The 17,610-nt window shown below is 43.9% G+C and overlaps 3 protein-coding genes across 4 annotated transcripts in view; 1 reads left to right on the forward strand and 2 right to left on the reverse strand.

Moving 5' to 3' along the window:
* Positions 1-969: 969 nt before the first annotated feature.
* Positions 970-13,438, reverse strand: LOC117591389. 2 transcript variants are annotated; one of them, XM_034284634.1, is made up of 4 exons: positions 13,296-13,438; positions 13,146-13,232; positions 12,142-12,906; positions 970-1,830 (listed from the first exon to the last, which is right to left on the reverse strand). In XM_034284634.1, exons 1-4 carry the CDS (start codon positions 13,376-13,378, stop codon positions 1,200-1,202), a joined length of 1,566 nt encoding a protein of 521 aa, XP_034140525.1. In that variant the 5' UTR covers positions 13,379-13,438; the 3' UTR covers positions 970-1,199. The 2 variants fall into 2 exon arrangements, with proteins under 2 accessions (XP_034140525.1, XP_034140526.1); XM_034284635.1 differs by lacking the exon at positions 970-1,830 and having other exon boundaries at positions 11,296-12,906; positions 13,146-13,229.
* A 248-nt stretch (positions 13,439-13,686) lies between these two features.
* LOC117591378 (putative inorganic phosphate cotransporter) lies at positions 13,687-14,644 on the forward strand. Its single transcript, XM_034284622.1, has 2 exons — positions 13,687-13,761; positions 13,823-14,644. The coding sequence occupies exons 1-2, from the start codon at positions 13,687-13,689 to the stop codon at positions 14,630-14,632; spliced, it is 885 nt and encodes a 294-aa protein (XP_034140513.1). The 3' UTR covers positions 14,633-14,644.
* A 1,220-nt stretch (positions 14,645-15,864) lies between these two features.
* The window catches only part of LOC117591379 (putative inorganic phosphate cotransporter), a 3,806-nt gene continuing 2,060 nt past the window's right edge, over positions 15,865-17,610 (reverse strand). Inside the window, exon 2 of the mRNA XM_034284623.1 lies at positions 15,865-15,888. Coding sequence (XP_034140514.1) covers positions 15,865-15,888 — 24 coding nt within the window. The remainder of the gene's footprint in view (positions 15,889-17,610) is intronic.

The following is a 17,610-nucleotide window of genomic DNA, read 5'->3' on the forward strand; positions in this document are numbered from 1 at the left end:
CCTCACATCACGCTAACGGCCGCTTGATTATCAGTTCAGCAGATTGGCCGCATAGCTGAGAATGCCACGGGCTATTTGTTGGAGCAGATACTCGCGGTCCAGCTCGAACAGCTCCTCCCTCACGTCCATCATGCGATTCTCAAAGTGACACTGAATGGCCGCAAAGACTAGTCTTGTCCAGGCCGACCTGGCAGCAGACGCCAATGGTGCTGGCCACACCGCTGAAGGAAGTTATTTTGCGGAATGCAGGGCTTGGCCACCGTGGCCACGCGTCGCTCCCTTCCGCGGTTAAATGAATGCTCCAATTAGGCGAGCAGCAGAAAGTGCTCCACCCCCCCGCGGCAGCTGTGCCACATCTGCGATCCCACCCAGTTCCCGCCAATCAATTGGTTGCAAGCTTTTGTTTTTTATTTTCACACTCGCATAAGTATGAAGTTTTGCCGTGGGCACAACTCATTAAAATGCAGACAAATCAAATTTTCATTTCCATTTGCCATTTTTCACCATTTTTGTGTCTGGCTGTGTGTGTGTGCCTTGCTTGGCATGCATCAGTAGCAACAAAAATAGCTAAAGTTATTAAAACAATATAATTTGTGCATAAAGTCGGGCTTTAATTAACATTTCGCCATTGGACACAATCGCCACACATCGCGGCGCGGCCACAGCAAATTGATTCCCCTTGATTGGCCAAATCCCCAAACGAGCCACGGTCTCCTACTGCTACTCTTCCACCACTTGATGCCATTCAATTGAAGCCACATATCCAGACCCCAATGAACCCTAGAGGAAAAGGCGCATTTACCAGAGTGTTCCAGTTCCCGATCCCGATCCCACACTGTGGTTTCAATTTATGAGTTATTCAGTAGACAAACTAAACCGATGCGAAGACAACAGCCGATTATTCGTGCCAAAGAAAAGTCCACTAGGCAAACTAGAACTACTAATTCTATGACTTTTTATTAGGTTTCCTAGCGCACGAGCACTGATAGCAAAAGGGATACACACAAGGGATACATATATTCTGAATGGTTGTATTTCTATCTGCATCTGGATCAGTTTCTGTTGCTTGTATCTGCATTTATCTGTGTTATTTGGAGTGTTTTTCCTTCTTGTGGGCTCATTAAGCGTTGTGGTTGGTATCTGCTCCAGGTAGTTCCCACACATATTCTCCCTTTACGTGTCCTCTGTGGGCTCAGCATTCACTCGATGATGCGGTGATTGCAGATCAGGCGGTATAGTCCTATCAACAAGTTGTCCGCCTCCTGGATGGTCATGGCATACACGTAGACACGCCCATGGTCATGCAGCTTCGCCACCACGCCTGGTATTTCACTGGTCACATAATACACATACTGCGAAGAGACATAATCGCGGCACGTCTGGGTGGACAGCACATAGCGTTCGCCGAACTTCTTTAGATCGATATTGAAGCCAAAATTGGCCGTGGACCGCAAGCGCAGGTACTGCGCGTTGTGCCCTGGAGCCGCTTTAAAGTGGGGAACATTCAATATGGGGGCCAGTAGTTTCTCCTGCACATCGATCAAATCTCTTTTGTCTTCGTGACAGCCATTGATGGTAGTTAGGGTGCCATTTGGCCAGAGCCACGATATCCGACATAGCTCCGAGTACTGGTGATGATTCTGGTACTTTTGCAGGACATCGATGTGATTCTTGTAGAGGCTGCCGAATCGTTGCAGTTTGCTGGCCGCCGACTTGAGATCGATTGTCTGGTTCAAGTGCAGCGTGCAAAAATGTCTGGAATACTTCAATTCAATCCGAAAGGTCAGGGTTTCCAAGGTCTTCCTTTTCCGTTGCGACATTATATTAAACCTGAGNACACTATAACCGATACCGATGAGGAGAGCAGTGAGGCGGACGAGGACGGGGTTGAGCAGCAGAAATCCAGCAAAAGTAAAACCAAGCTAAAACCCGACAATCGCTGTGCAATTTGCGACAAGAAGGTAAGCAATTTCTCCTGCTTTAGTTACAGAAACAAATCTCATTTTGTTTGCGTTTTTATTTCCCACACATCCTTCGAGCGCCAGATGATCTGCATTAAGTGCTCGGCCCAGTATCATAGCCTCAAGGACTGTCCAAAGCCACCGAACATGAACGTTGCTCTGCAGTCATATTGGGAGCAGATGGCCATGCAGCAGAAGGCCATGTTCAATGTGGAGCAGCAACGCTTTGCCGTGCCAGCACTGTCAACCACCACACTCTCGTCCGCGCCTGGCAAGTCGAAGAAGGAGAAAAAGACTCCCAAGAAGACCAAGAAAACGCCACAGAAGAAAATGAAGATGTAAAAATCTTCAAAAATAAAAGCAATGATCCAAACATATCTGAAATATCAGTTCCAAAATGCTCCACCATAGCGAAAAGAAAAATGTTGAACATCTCAGGCTCCAGTCGAAGCAAAAACAATGTCAATCTGTGTCGGAGATCTCAACGTAATTTTGCAGATAATAGATGCCGGGAATGTTTTTAGATCAATAGATCGAAAAGGCAAGAACATGTCTGTCTATGATTTTAATATTCATTAATAAAAATAGATGCAATTTTGTCTTTAAACAATCTTGAAAGTCCATACTATCGATAGTGAACCGAAACAACCGATTTTCGGCTTTTTCAACCATCGATAGTATCGACTGACCAGCTGTTGCATGTGTTGATAGTATTTANTCCATTTGGCTGTGCCACGTAGTCGAGGGGTTCGAACTCGTCTGTGCTGCTAGAATGTTCCATTTTGTCTGAATATGCTTTCCGGAATTTGATTGATATTTGTTTCTCTTACCTTTGGGTTGCCACTTGCTCGGCCATCTCAATGTCCTCGACTTGCCCTCGACTTCCTTTATTTTTCCCGATCTTATTGCTCATCTTGATTTCTTGTTTTATTTGCTTCGCGACTCAAATGAAAACTAATGACAAGCGAAACGTGCGGATATTTTTGAATAAAATAAAACAAAAATTCCGAAGCAAAACAAAATAAATATTTAGATCTGTTCTCGACGAGTTACAAAATTGGAATGAACTGAATCCTGGCTTTGCCTACGACCCCAACAATATCACAAGTCCGGAGCCTACTTAGATGGGGAATTTTTGTGTGTTTTTCATAAGGAAGTGGTTTTTTGTATAACCCTTAGTCGAAGAGTAAATAGGGGATATTGCATTTGTGGGGAGTACGGCACAGAAGGAAACGTTTCCGACCCCATAAAGTATATATATTCTTGATCAGCATCAATAGCCGAGTCGATTGAGCCATGTCTGTCTGTCCGTCTGTCTGTCCGTCCGTCCGTCCGTCTTGTTGAGCGCCTGGATCTCAGAAACCATAAAAGCTAGAGCCACAAAATTTTGCATCCAGACTTCTGTATGCTCACACTCGTTCAAGTGTATTTCAAAAATAAGCCGCAAAAGGTCGAAAACCTCCCAAAAATACAATTTTGAAGATACAAAAAAACTAAAAACGCCATTCCGTAGGGAATGGCCATATCTATCAGATTGGATCATTATTATAGCCAAAGTGAAGAATTTAATTTTCAGTTTCTCTCATTCACACTCTGCTTCTGCTTCACTCGGTCTCTGCCTCTGCCCTCCCCCTGCCGACGCCTCTGCCGACTTTTAACCCACCCCGTCCCGCAGCTTATATTTGCCCTCTGCCTCTGCCGCGAGTCTGCAGTTTGTTTTTCTAGGGAACGGGGCCGAGCTAAAGGAGCGTGTTGGCGTGAGAAGTTTTGTAGATGTAGATGACAGATGAGGACAAAATGTTAAATTTGACAAGACACCGCTAAGGTGCAGATGTAGTACTGAGTACCGGGTATAAAACTATACGTATAAAAAAAACTTTTTCAAAAATTAGTTTTTACTACGAACTGATACATATTGAAGGCCTCACTTTGACATACAATTACGAATACATCGCCAACTACTAGAGACCGTTCACAGTACGAAACACGTAGTAAAAACCGTTCTGAATAAAATGCATCCGAAAAGTTGGATTAGTTAATCGTATTTTTCAATTTATGAGATATTTAAAACAGAAATAAAATTGGTACTTTTTCCCTGCACATTCTGTGCAGTAATGGCCGCTGGGTTTCACAGCTGATTTTGCGAAGGTGGCGCCATCTATGCACATTTCTGGTACGCAACTTTGATGGTCACTCTTTTTCTAATACCGTGGCCTGGACTCCACCACGCACATTGAGCGGTGACGTTTCGGTTGTACTATAAGAAGAATCTATGCTGTGTGGTTAGTGAAAATTGGAAAGGGGCTGGGGATAGATGAACGTTTCACCCGATATTTCAATAGAAAATTCCATCGATAGTTTGTTGGCATCGACCATCTCCAAGCAGCACAAAACGTTCGCCGGTGACATTTGGTAGACGAATGTTGTCATTCTGGCACTTTAAGAGGCTGCAAAACGGACAAGGACATTCCAACTCGAACCACTTAGTGGTACCCCACAAAACCCAGACATGCGCACCCGAGGAGGCCGTGGCGATCATTTCAACAGGTTCTGTCTGTCACGCGGAAATGGACACCAATACAATATGAATCAAGAACGTGGACGTGGACGTGGACATGGCCGTGGGCGTGCAGAAGCACCTGCAGAGCCGCCTGTCATTGAACCGAAACCGATCGACAGTGCCATTTGTTGGCGTTAACATCGAGAAGGAGAAGAAAGACGCTCAAGCTGCACCGAAGCCTCTTGAAAAGCCAGCGGAGAGCAGCGACAAGAAAAGGCTGTCCCAGGAGGATGTCATTGGCCTGGGCCCTCTGGAGCGTCACTACACTATAACCGATACCGATGAGGAGAGCAGTGAGGCGGACGAGGACGGGGTTGAGCAGCAGAAATCCAGCAAAAGTAAATGGTTCGATTTTGGGCTGTTAGCGACACGTTAAACGCTGTTCTTCCATTCGTTAAAGAGGACGAAATCAATGTCTTTGTTTAGAGTAAAACAATGCGTTTTTATTTCCCACACATCCTTCGAGCGCCAGATGATCTGCATTAAGTGCTCGGCCCAGTATCATAGCCTCAAGGACTGTCCAAAGCCACCGAACATGAACGATGCTCTGCAGTCATATTGGGAGCAGATGGCCATGCAGCAGAAGGCCATGTTCAATGTGGAGCAGCAACGCTTTGCCGTGCCAGCACTGTCAACCACCACACTCTCGTCCGCGCCTGGCAAGTCGAAGAAGGAGAAAAAGACTCCCAAGAAGACCAAGAAAACGCCACAGAAGAAAATGAAGCTGGAGGCCGCCGATGATGACGAGGACGACGACGATGAGGAGGCAGGCGACGGCGATAGCGAAGATTCTGAACCAGTACCCGTCTGGAAGCAAAAGCGAAAACGGAATACAGAGCAGACAAAACCGCAGACTGCCACAAATTTACCACCACAAGCGATTCCATTTCCCACGATGGCCGCTAGCGCAACTTACAACTCCATGATGTATCCATATGGCACTCCCTTCCGCTTTCCCTTTAGCTTTCCTAAACCATAAGATTTTGGGGGATATTCCCGGCGCAGTGCTGTAAAAATCTTCAAAAATAAAAGCAATGATCCAAACATATCTAAAATATCAGTTCCAAAATGCTCCACCATAGCGAAAAGAAAAATGTTGAACATCTCAGGCTACCAGAAACATAAAAAAATGAAAAAATGGGTCGCAAAAAAAATCAGGGATGATATTCGTATGGAACCGATACAAAAATTTGGTGCGCACAAGCTACTTTCTAGCGGCTTTACGCCAGGCAAAAAAACCAAGCGGAAAAAATCTAAAAAGTCAGACGATGCTATTTTGTGGAATCGACAGTATTTGTGTGGTATTCGTTGGTATGTTGCTAGCAGCTCGAAAAATAAATATTTGCTTTAATTTCCGAGACGGTACCCAGCAAACAGAGAGTAAAGTCTCAATCAAATGGAGGCAACAATGCAGCTGAAGTTGAAAGATAAATTACCACCGTGCTTCTAAACGAGATTAAGGCCATCAAACGGCAAAAAAGGGAAACAATTATTGTAGATCAAAAAGATTATACTGAATTTATTTGCCTTTCTAATATGTTTAACTTATTTGAACGCTAGTATCTTCATGTTGCCAAGACACAGACCCGGCTGGGCTGTTAACAAAATGTTTTAAGTCGTTTTCTTTTTGGGACCAAGTACTACTCCACAAGGTCATGCCAAGGGGCGATGGCGACAATCTGGGCTCGAAACGATCCAATGTTGAATAGGAAGGGTGCCGTGAGGCGCCGTTTTACAACTTTGCAACGGGCGCAAATATTCCTTGTCACGGCCTTGCTGCTCCACCAATCAAAGAAATCTGCAGATGTTATTCCCAGCCATATGCAAATTCTCTGTCATATTTTCAAACTGCGGAATATGCAAGGGTATCGTTTCATGGGTTTCCATAAATGAACACATATTTATAGGATATACAATACTCAAATGTATAGACAACGACCCTCCTGGTTTCTTTCCTGCAGATATGGTTTTAATCAAAGTTGTCGTCGCTTATTTCGTTGATTGTCCTCCTCCTCCGATCATGCAAGAGCCGCCAGTCTCACTAAATCCATTTTGCATTCATTCTTTTATTAACCTTTTATTCAATCTTCACACATTTTCAAAAATCTGAGTTGAGATCTCAAAGATCTGAGTACTAGGCTAAAGCAAAAACAATGTCAATCTGTGTTGGAGATCTCAACGTAATTTTGCAGATTATAGGCTGGTATCCAGCAATACAAAAACAACAAATTTCTGCCAAACTTCATATAAAGACGAAAAGGGACGTGCGAGACGCTTCTTAAGCGTCACAACTTGTATACCCGGTACTCAGTACAATGTACAGTTGCGGCGAAAATAATAGCACCGTGTGATACAACAGTCTTTAATGATTCAAAAAACAAACAAAATACAACATTTGTTGCACTTTGCAGTAATATAGAGTAGGTTGAGATGTCTCCTATCTGAGAGAAGTATCCTTACAACTTTTGAGGCAATTTTTCGAAGAAGAAGCGAAATTGAACGACAAAAAAAATAGTACCAACATTTGTATTTTATGTAAACTTTTACTTTTCCGAGCTTTTTGATATATTATGTTTTTAATTGATATAATAATCGATAGATGAAGTCGTTTGTAAACAGATAGGTACAAAATATTAGTTGTTTTGGGTCGTCGAAAGCACTTTAGGGAAGAAAAAAGCCAAAATGGTTCCTCATTTAAAATGATTCGTATTGCTTTAAAACATGTATCCAACAAGAAACTCGTAAAAGAATTGGCGCAATATCCACATTTCGGTTGAAAATGCTGCTTCCTGAGCGCAAGAGGGGTCCTTTTAAGCCGTCCACAAAAGTTAAAAGGGATCCTAAAAAAATTTCAAAGATAAGCAAAGCTAGATCTTGCTTCAAAGAATAAAAATTAAGTTTCGAAGTCTGTAGTCTTTCAAAGTAAATACAAGGTAGAAAAAACACGAGTTGGCCCAAACAAATATGAATATGGATCCTGTGATACGGAGGGTGACAAATTTTTTTTTTTTGCAAAAACTTTAGATCTTATGTAAAACGACTACCAAATGAAAAACACAACCCTTTGACACATATTTATATCTCACGAGAAGGGACGTGTGAGACGCTTCTTTCTCGTCACAACTTTTATACCCGGCACTCAGTACTACATCTGTACCTTAGCGGTGTTTTGTCAAATTTTACATTTTTTCTTCATCTGTCATCAACATCTACATAAATTCTCACAATTTTGGCACGACCCCTTCCCTAGAATGAGAGTGAATGAGAGAATGTGCAAAAAAGAAAAACAAAATGCGGGACGGGATGGGTTTAGCCACTGCAAATTAATTCCTTCATTCTGGCTATAATAATGATCCAATCGGATCCCAATTCGGTTATCTGATGGATATGGTCCTTCAAAATTTTAGATTTGTTAGGTTTTCGCCCTTCTGCGAGGGCAGAAGGGGGCGGGGCTCCTTTTTGAATTACACTTGTAACAGTGTGAGCATACAGAAATCTGGATGCAACATTTGGTGGCTCCAGCTTGCATAGTCTCTGATATCCAGGCGCTCAACAAGACGGACGGACAGACAGACAGTAATGGGTGCAGTCTAAAAAAAGATTCTGTGCCGTTTGACTTTTGTTTTCTGAATATTTTATTGAATATATTCTTATAGCTAAGCCGCACAGCTGCGCTGCCGGTTACGCCAGCAGCGGAGAGGCTTCATACATATTTTGTCTTGTAGGCATAATCGTGTTACAAGTGGTCAGCGCGTGACTGTTGACTTAGATTAGCTCATAAGTGGCGATCATATTACACGGTCACTCGAAATGGTTTTGCAATATATTTATGCTAACTTTTTTGGTACAGTGTACCCTCAATATATGCACATACTACACAAGAATATATATACTTTATGGGGTCGAAAACGTTTCCTTCTGTGCGTTACATATGTACATTCACTTTGTGCATAAATACAATATACCCAATATACCCTCTTCGAGTACCGGGTATAATAATAATGCTGAGACAGGAATCATGGTATGTAAAGTACCCGTGCTGGAATCGATGATGAACAACATGTCTTTGTTATTATAAAATAAAACAATAATGCTGCCTTATATGCAATAGAAAATGCCGTTGAGTTGTGTCTTTTTATCAGGGAAATGACCCAAAACAGACCAGATAGAGAGCTCTCAGGGGTTTTAAAACTGTGACTTTTATGCAATGTTTTCTCTTGCTCAGTCCCCAGATATGAACCATAGGGAACCATGGGGGAACAGTTAAAGAATACGTTTCTAATACGAAATCAAAGAAAGAGTTTGACATTGGGGGGTTTTGCCATATTTGTGGATGAGTCCTCCAGGAAAAACTCGAAAATAAGGTTACATTTTATGACAGGACTCTCAGTCTTTTTTTTTTTTGCTGCCAAAAGCTTTAAAACAAATTATTAACCTTTGAATAGAATTAAAGTAAACTATAGTAATGATAAATTGAGTAAATTTCTTATAAATTTGAAGTTTTTTGAGCTACCGGAATAATTCCTTTTCCTTCCAAATATTTCCAACTAAAGCCGTCAAAGCATACCATTTCTCTTGGATAAGTTGAATTAAGCCTCAAAGTTGATATAATAGTTTTAAAAACGCTCATTGGAACCATTGTTTTAACAAAATATCTCAAGAAAAAAATTATTTTCATGGTGCTACTTTAAACGCCGCAGCTGTGAATACAATGTGTTGGATATTTTAATTGCTGGAAATGCATTCGATTGGTTTTACTCGCTTAAAATGCTGCGTGTTTGGTGTTTTTGTTGGCATTCTGAAATCCGCCTTAAATAATCGCGAAATCTGGATGAAACAGCGATCAGTTCTTTATGGTTCATTGTAAGCTCTTTTCACTTTTGATTATTTATTCATTCTAGGCGGATTATATGCCAATAAAATTCATTGAATGCAAAACCATTTTCCATTTTTCCACATCGCTCGCGCAAGAATCGGCAACGCGCACACACCCACACACACACACACACAGACACTAATTTATATATGTGTGTGTGTATGGGTGCATGTAGATGTATATTTATAATTTGCCATAAATTATTTTATATGTTTCGGCTTAAAACTAGACCGGGCCACACCCGACCTGGTCCTTCCCGCATTCCCATGCTCTGGGGCATGGCACATAATTTTCGTACGCTTTAAAAACGCATTAAACTGCAATGGCAGCAGTACGGAAACAGAAACAGAAGCAGAAACATGAACATAAGCACGGACGCCGACATGGACATGGACATGGACATGGTAACATTGACCGGAAGCTGCAACCCACCAGCCACCCATCGCCCATTCATCAGGCCATGCTTGATTTCATTTAGAACAGACACACAGAACAGCTACATCTACACCTACACTCTGTTCGGGTGAAATTTATGACCGCTGACCAATTTTTAAATAGCCAAATGCGCACCTGGGTCAGACCTGCGCATAATGCGGTTTTCCGGCGCACATCATGCGAGGGTAGCGGCTGGGTATGCACACTCTACGCAAGCTTCAACTGAGAGGAGAAACTGGCAGAGGACTGGCATTAAATATGACCTAGAAGTCGGAGACTGTCCGTGGACTGTCCGCGTCGAGGGTATTGATGTGTCGATTATGCCCACACCTCCCACACCTCCTTGGCAGCTGCTGAGTGCTCGAAACATTTTGAATTAAAAAGCATAAACTTCATTGGTTGGGTTCGCTGGGAGATTTGTTGTTGGGTTCGTGTTGATTTACTTCCAGACACGCCCACATAAATATATGTGCCGCCACCCCCACAGCTTGTTTAATTTTTATTATTTGCCATGGAATTTTAATTGAATTAGCCATTTAGCGTTTTTGGCTAATTTGCATGCTGGGCATCCTAAGCCAGCAAAAAGGAGCATGGCAAAATATTTGATGATGCAGCACAAACACACACACAAACACACAGACACATGTGGTGGATGCATGCACTGCCACGTGTGTGCTCAGGGTAAAAGCAATTTGCTATTTTTTCCATATAGAGTCCGTTTTAGTTTAGCTTTAATGATCCGCGTCGCTCCCTTCCGCGGTTAAATGAATGCTCCAATTAGGCGAGCCGCAGGAAGTGCTCCACCCCCCGCGGCAGCTGTGCCACATCTGCGATCCCACCCAGTGCCCGCCAATCAATTGGTTACAAGCTTTTGTTTTTTATTTTCACACTCGCATAATTATGAAGTTTTGCCGTGGGCACAACTCATTAAAATGCAGACAAATCAAATTTTCATTTCCATTTGCCATTTTTCACCATTTTTGTGTCTGGCTGTGTGTGTGTGCCTTGCTTGGCATGCATCAGTAGCAACAAAAATAGCTAAAGTTATTAAAACAATTATTAAACACGTATTTCAGGGGCTTTAATTAACATTTCGCCATTGGACACAATCGCCACACATCGCGGCGCGGCCACAGCAAATTGATTCCCCTTGATTGGCCAAATCCCCAAACGAGCCACGGTCTCCTACTGCTACTCTTCCACCACTTGGCATGCCATTCAATTGAAGCCACATATCCAGACCCCAATGAACCCTATAGGAAAAGTCGCATTTACCAGAGTGTTCCCGTTCCCGATCCCGATCCCGATCCCACACTGTGGTTTCAATTTATTAGTTATTCAGTAGACAAACTAAACGGATGCGAAGACAACAGCCGATTATTCGTGCCAAAGAAAAGTCCACTAGGCAAACTAGAACTACTAATTCTATGACTTTTTATTAGGTTTCCTAGCGCACGAGCACTGATAGCAAAAGGGATATACACAAGGGATACATATATTCTGAATGGTTGTATTTCTATCTGCATCTGCATCAGTTTCTGTTGCTTGTGTCTGCATTTATCTGTGTTATTTGGAGTGTTTTTCCTTCTTGTGGGCTCATTAAGCGTTGTGGTTGGTAGGTGCTCCAGGTAGTTCCCACACATATTCTCCCTTTACGTGTCCTCTGTGGGCTCAGCATTCACTCGATGATGCGGTGATTGCAGATCAGGCGGTATAGTCCTATCAACAAGTTGTCCGCCTCCTGGATGGTCATGGCATACACGTAGACATGCCCATGGTCATGCAGCTTCGCCACCACGCCTGGTATTTCACTGGTCACATAATACACATACTGCGAAGAGACATAATCGCGGCACGTGTGGGTGGACAGCACATAGCGTTCGCCGAACTTCTTTAGATCGATATTGAAGCCAAAATTGGCCGTGGACCGCAAGCGCAGGTACTGCGCGTTGTGCCCTGGAGCCGCTTTAAAGTGGGGAACATTCAATATGGGGGCCAGTAGTTTCTCCTGCACATCGATCAAATCTCTTTTGTCTTCGTGACAGCCATTGATGGTAGTTAGGGTGCCATTTGGCCAGAGCCACGATATCCGACATAGCTCCGAGTACTGGTGATGATTCTGGTACTTTTGCAGGACATCGATGTGATTCTTGTAGAGGCTGCCGAATCGTTGCAGTTTGCTGGCCGCCGACTTGAGATCGATTGTCTGGTTCAAGTGCAGCGTGCAAAAATGTCTGGAATACTTCAATTCAATCCGAAAGGTCAGGGTTTCCAAGGTCTTCCTTTTCCGTTGCGACATTATATTAAACCTGAGCAGTAACTGTGAGCGGGCCGTCGGAAGTTTTGTGTCCAGCTTGCGGCACAGGTTTCGACGCGAACCCTCGCCAAATCGCTCAACCCATTTGCTGCGCAATGTTTTGGCCTGCGGATCGCGATGCTCGCTTGTGGTTTCCTCGCAAATGTCCTCGAAAGTGTCCAGCATTGAGGGGTGGCTCCGCTGGGAGCCATTTTCTTGCAAGGTCGATTCCTTTTCAATTTCATCCTCGAAACCAATGCCCACTTGGTATCGGTCTTCCCTCAGCAGAGACTTGTACTGGGATGTCAGGATTTGGCTAGTCTGCTGCAGCCACTGCTGGCACTCGGCTTCATCTTGTGGCTTGGGCTGCACATCTCCAATGTCTGCAGGCTGCCGTTGCTCTTCCACGTTCAAGACCTGCTCCTCCTCCTCCGAGGCAACTGCAACTGCTCTTGTCTGCTCTTTCGGCAGCTTCTGCGAGTATGGAACCAATTGCTGGGAGGTCTCTGGCAATTTATTCTGCAGAGCATTGACTTGTTCTACTTCAGGCGGCACATCCGGTTGTGCCGGTTTTGGCTGTGTGGAGTGTTTTGGTGTTGTGGGTCTCTTGTAAGGGGTTGTGGGTCTCTTGTAATGGGTTGTGGGTCTCTTGTAAGAGGATGTGGGGCCGGGCCGATCCAGATCGAGCCGACCCGGTTCGACGTTCTTTGCCATCTGAAGGATTTCCTCAGATGTTGGAATATGTCCGGTCATCTCAGATGGAACTGCTGGCAAAGAGCTGTAAAATGGTAAGAAAAGATCTTTAGGATATGTTTTATGCATACACCGCGATACACCGCGAAATATCAATCAAATTAAGTGCAGAAACTGTTTGGCATGGTTATCTTTTCATATCACAATTCCGATCTAGTTTGCCTTTGCACAAAATGTCAAAGACAACAAATGTTGATTAATCTTTTACTGCATTTAATAGGAGGATTTGGAAATATATTCTTTAAATGTAATTACCAACTGTACCTTTTCTCTCCCTCTGCATCCTGGTGTGTTTGCAGGCTTCCATTTGGCTGTGCCACGTAGTCGAGGGGTTCGAACTCGTCTGTGCTGCTAGAATGTTCCATTTTGTCTGAATATGCTTTCCGGAATTTGATTGATATTTGTTTCTCTTACCTTTGGGTTGCCACTTGCTCGGCCATCTCAATGTCCTCGACTTGCCCTCGATTTCCTTTATTTTTCCCGATCTTATTGCTCATCTTGATTTCTTGCCTTTTGCTTCGCGACTCAAATGAAAACTAATGACAAGCGAACGTGTGGATATTTTTGAATAAAATAAAACAAAAGTTACACACAAAAAATCCGAAGCAAAACAAAATAAATATTTAGATCTGTTCTCGACGAGTTACAAAATTGGAATGAACTAAATCCTGGCTTTGCCTACGACCCCAACAATATCACAAGTCGGAGCCTACTTAGATGGGGAATTTTTGTGTGTTTTTCATAAGGAAGTGGTTTTTTTTTGTCTATCAATTTTTGAAAACTGAGTACTGCCACTGTTACACTCATGGGTATAATTTTATGTGACAGACACTTACCATTTCAACAAATTCTAGCCACAGGAGTCGGCACACCTCTTGGTGTGGGATCGCAGCTAATGAGCTAATGGTTCATATTCCTCTCATATTATCTCCGCCCAAAAGTCTGAGGGTAAGAAGAGCAGCTCGGTCTGCCAGGTAAAAGGCGTGGACAGCATTTTTCCGCCCTTCGACCAATTTTGTTCGCTGTTCTGGCTGGTGCACGAGAGTCCGAAGTCGTGCAAGGGGATCAGCCAGACGGAGTGCAAGTACATCGATGACAGCATCTGGGAGGCCCAGCCAGAGGACACTGGTCGCACCCCGTTCCTGGCCTTCGCCAGGTCGCGCTTCTTCTGGGCCATCATGGTGGCCCATGCCGGGCAGAACTATGGCTACGAGACACTGATGACCATGCTCCCGACCTACATGGACCGCATCCTCGGCGTGGATCTCAAGTCCAACGGTGTGCTCTCATCGCTGCCCTACCTGGCCATGTGGGTGATGGCCATCGTATTTTCCATTGTGGCGGATCGACTCATTCGCCGTCGCCTCTCCATTACGACCACGCGGAAGATCATGAACAGCCTCGGGCAGTACGGACCGGCAGTGGCCCTCATTGTGGTGGGTTACCTCCAGCACAGCCTCGTCCTCACCAGCGCCGTGTTCGTGCTGGGCCTCGGGCTCAATGGGGCCATCTACTCGGGCTTCAAGATCAACCATTTGGATCTGTCGCCCCGCTTTGCCGGCCTCCTCATCTCCATCACGAACTGCGTCGCAAATTTGGTTGGCCTCACCGCTCCCATGGTCGCCGGCCACGTGATCCACCTGGTCCCCAGCATCGAGAACTGGCGCATTGTCTTCCACATTGCCGGCGGTGTTTACATCTTCAGTGCCACCTTCTATAATCTCTGCGCCAGTGGCAAGCCGCAGTGGTAAAGAACGACGAATAAGCGCCATGTAACCAACAACAAAAATAAACAATAATAAAAAAAGAAGTTATCCCAAACGAGAAGAGACGTGTGAGACGCATCTTACGCGTCACAACTTTAATACCCGGCACTCAGACAACATCCGTACCTTAGCGGTTTTTTGTCAAATTGTACATCTTTTCTTCATCTGTCATCTACAACACTTCTCACGCCAACACGCTCCTTTAGCTCGGTCCCCTTTCCTAGAGCCACACACTGCAGAGTCCCGGCTGAGGCAGAGGCAGAGGAACGGCAGGGTCAAGGGCCGCACACTGCGCGAAGCAGAGTGTGAATGAGAGAATGCCACTGCAAATTAATTTCTTCATTGTGGCTTTAATAATGATCCAATCGGATCCCAATTTGGTGATCTGATAGATATTGTCATTCCCTGCGGTCCTTCCTGTTCTTTTATCTTCAAAAAGTTTAGGTTTGGGAGGTTTTCGCGTAGGTTTGTAATACACTTGCTACAGTGTGAGCAAATAGAAGTCTGGATGCAAAATTTGGTGGCTCCAACTTGCATAGTCTCTGGTATCCAGGCGCTCAACAAGATGGAAGGACAGACGGACGGACAGACAGACATGGCTAAATCTTCTCGGCTATTGATGCTGATCAAGAATAGATATACTTTGTAAGGTCGGAAACGTTTCCTTCTGTGCGTTACAAACATCCGTTACTCCCCACAAATGCAATATCCCCTATTTACTCTTCGACTAAAGGGTATACAAAAAAATCACTTCCTTATGAAAAACACACAAAAATTCCCCATCTAAGTAGGCTCCGACTTGTGATATTGTTGGCAAAGCCAGGATTCAGTTCATTCCAATTTTGTAACTCGTCGAGAACAGATCTAAATATTTATTTTGTTTTGCTTCGGATTTTTTGTGTGTAACTTTTGTTTTATTTTATTCAAAAATATCCACACGTTCGCTTGTCATTAGTTTTCATTTGAGTCGCGAAGCAAAAGGCAAGAAATCAAGATGAGCAATAGGATCGGGAAAAATAAAGCAAGTCGAGGGCAAGTCGAGGACATTGAGATGGCCGAGCAAGTGGCAACCCAAAGGTAAGAGAAACAAATATCAATCAAATTCCGGAAAGCATATTCAGACAAAATGGAACATTCTAGCAGCACAGACGAGTTCGAACCCCTCGACTACGTGGCACAGCCAAATGGAAGCCTGCAAACACANATGTCCGGTCATCTCAGATGGAACTGCTGGCAAAGAGCTGTAAAATGGTAAGAAAAGATCTTTAGGATATGTTTTATGCATTCCCTCGATACACCGCGAAATATCAATCAAATTAAGTGCAGAAACTGGCATGGTTGTCTTTTCATATCACAATTCCGATCTAGTTTGCCTTTGCACAAAATGTCAAAGACAACAAATGTCACACCCAATAGTTTTAGCAAGAAAATTGTGGATAATTTTGCAATCCATGGATGATCTTTTACTGCATTTAATAGGAGGATTTGGAAATATATTCTTTAAATGTAATTACCAACTGTACCTTTTCTCTCCCTCTGCATCCTGGTGTGTTTGCAGGCTTCCATTTGGCTGTGCCACGTAGTCGAGGGGTTCGAACTCGTCTGTGCTGCTAGAATGTTCCATTTTGTCTGAATATGCTTTCCGGAATTTGATTGATATTTGTTTCTCTTACCTTTGGGTTGCCACTTGCTCGGCCATCTCAATGTCCTCGACTTGCCCTCGACTTCCTTTATTTTTCCCGATCTTATTGCTCATCTTTATTTCTTGCCTTTTGCCTCTCGACTCAAATGAAAACTAATGCAATGACAAGCGAAACGTGTGGATATTTTTGAATAAAATAAAACAAAAGTTACACACAAAAATTCCGAAGCAAAACAAAATAAATATTTAGATCTGTTCTCGACGAGTTACAAAATTGGAATGAACTAAATCCTGGCTCTGCCTACGACCTTAACAACTTCACAAGTCGGAGCCTACTTAGATGGGGAATTTTTGTGTGTTTTTCATAGGGAAGTGTTTTTTGTATACCCGGTACTCGAAGAGTAAATAGGGGATATTGCATTTGTGGGGAGTACGGCACAGAAGGAATCGTTTCCGACCCCATAAAGTAAATATATTCTTGATCAGCGTCAATAGCCGAGTCGATTGAGCCATGTCTGTCTGTCCGTCCGTCTGTCCTTCCATCTTGTTGAGCGCCTGGATACCAGAGACTATGCAAGTTGGAGCCACCAAATTTTGCATCCAGACTTCTGTTTGCTCACACTGTAGCAAGTGTATTACAAACCTACGCGAAAACCTCCCAAACCTAAACTTTTTGAAGATAAAAGAACAGGAAGGACCGCAGGGTATGACCATATCTATCAGATCACCAAATTGGGATCCGATTGGATCATTATTAAAGCCACAATGAAGAAATTAATTTGCAGTGGCTAAACCCACCCCATTGCACATTATCTCATTCACACTCTGCTTCGCGCAGTGTGCGGCCCCTGACCCTGCCGTGCATCTGCCTCTGCCTCAGCCGGAACTCTGCAGTGTGTGGCTCTAGGAAAGGGGACCGAGCTAAAGGAGCGTGTTGGCGTGAGAAGTGTTGTAGATGACAGATGAAGAAAAGATGTACAATTTGACAAAAAACCGCTAAGGTACGGATGTTGTCTGAGTGCCGGGTATTAAAGTTGTGACGCGTAAGATGCGTCTCACACGTCTCTTCTCGTTTGGGATATCTTCTTTTTTTATTATTGTTTATTTTTGTTGTTGGTTACATGGCGCTTATTCGTCGTTCTTTACCACTGCGGCTTGCCACTGGCGCAGAGATTATAGAAGGTGGCACTGAAGATGTAAACACCGCCGGCAATGTGGAAGACAATGCGCCAGTTCTCGATGCTGGGGACCAGGTGGATCACGTGGCCGGCGACCATGGGAGCGGTGAGGCCAACCAAATTTGCGACGCAGTTCGTGATGG

The sequence above is a fragment of the Drosophila guanche genome, unplaced genomic scaffold, assembly GCF_900245975.1.
Source record: "Drosophila guanche unplaced genomic scaffold, DGUA_6, whole genome shotgun sequence".
NCBI classification, from domain to species: Eukaryota; Metazoa; Arthropoda; class Insecta; order Diptera; family Drosophilidae; genus Drosophila; species Drosophila guanche.